The sequence below is a fragment of the Geospiza fortis genome, unplaced genomic scaffold (assembly GCF_000277835.1).
Source record: "Geospiza fortis unplaced genomic scaffold, GeoFor_1.0 scaffold166, whole genome shotgun sequence".
Lineage (NCBI taxonomy): Eukaryota > Metazoa > Chordata > Aves > Passeriformes > Thraupidae > Geospiza > Geospiza fortis.
Window position 1 is genome coordinate 7,378,362 of NW_005054310.1, and position 523 is coordinate 7,378,884.

Sequence of the window (523 nt, forward strand, 5' to 3'; positions counted from 1 at the left end):
CTGCCGAGTGTCGGAGGGGGGCTCAAGAATTCGCTGCAGTGAGCATTCAGACCGAGCCCTGAACCTCCACTAACGCTATTCCCGGGTGTCAAATTTAGCCTAAAGGTGGCTGGAGAAATGGGAAGAGGCTGCGTGCACCTTTTGGCGGGCCCCTCCCGAGGTGGCCGGCAGCAGCTCCTTTCCACCTATGTGCCTGGTGGGAGCAAACCTTTCCCTGTTGCAGCTCCAGCATCTGGACATCTCGGCTGTGAGGAGACATACAACCTCTCATACCTACGAGAGAACGTAGTCTTAAGCTGGGCTAGGAGAGGTTTAGGAAGAATTTCTTCACAGAAATGGTGATTAGGCATTGTAATGGACTGCCCATGGATGTGGCAGAGACGCCTGGAGATGTTTCAACAAAGTGCCACATCCAGTCTTAGTGCTGTGTTCTAGTTGTCGTAGTGTTATTCAGTCATAAGTTGGACTTGATGGTCTGAGGTCTTTTCCAGCTTAATAAATTTTGTGTGATTTTACATGTGAT

The 523-nt window shown here is 50.3% G+C and overlaps 1 protein-coding gene across 1 annotated transcript in view; it reads right to left on the bottom strand.

The window, feature by feature from the left end:
• LEMD3 (LEM domain containing 3) overlaps positions 1-240 on the bottom strand; it is a 39,578-nt gene extending 39,338 nt beyond the window's left edge. Inside the window, exon 1 of the mRNA XM_014312365.2 lies at positions 139-240. Coding sequence (XP_014167840.1) covers positions 139-240 — 102 coding nt within the window. The remainder of the gene's footprint in view (positions 1-138) is intronic.
• Positions 241-523: the final 283 nt, after the last annotated feature.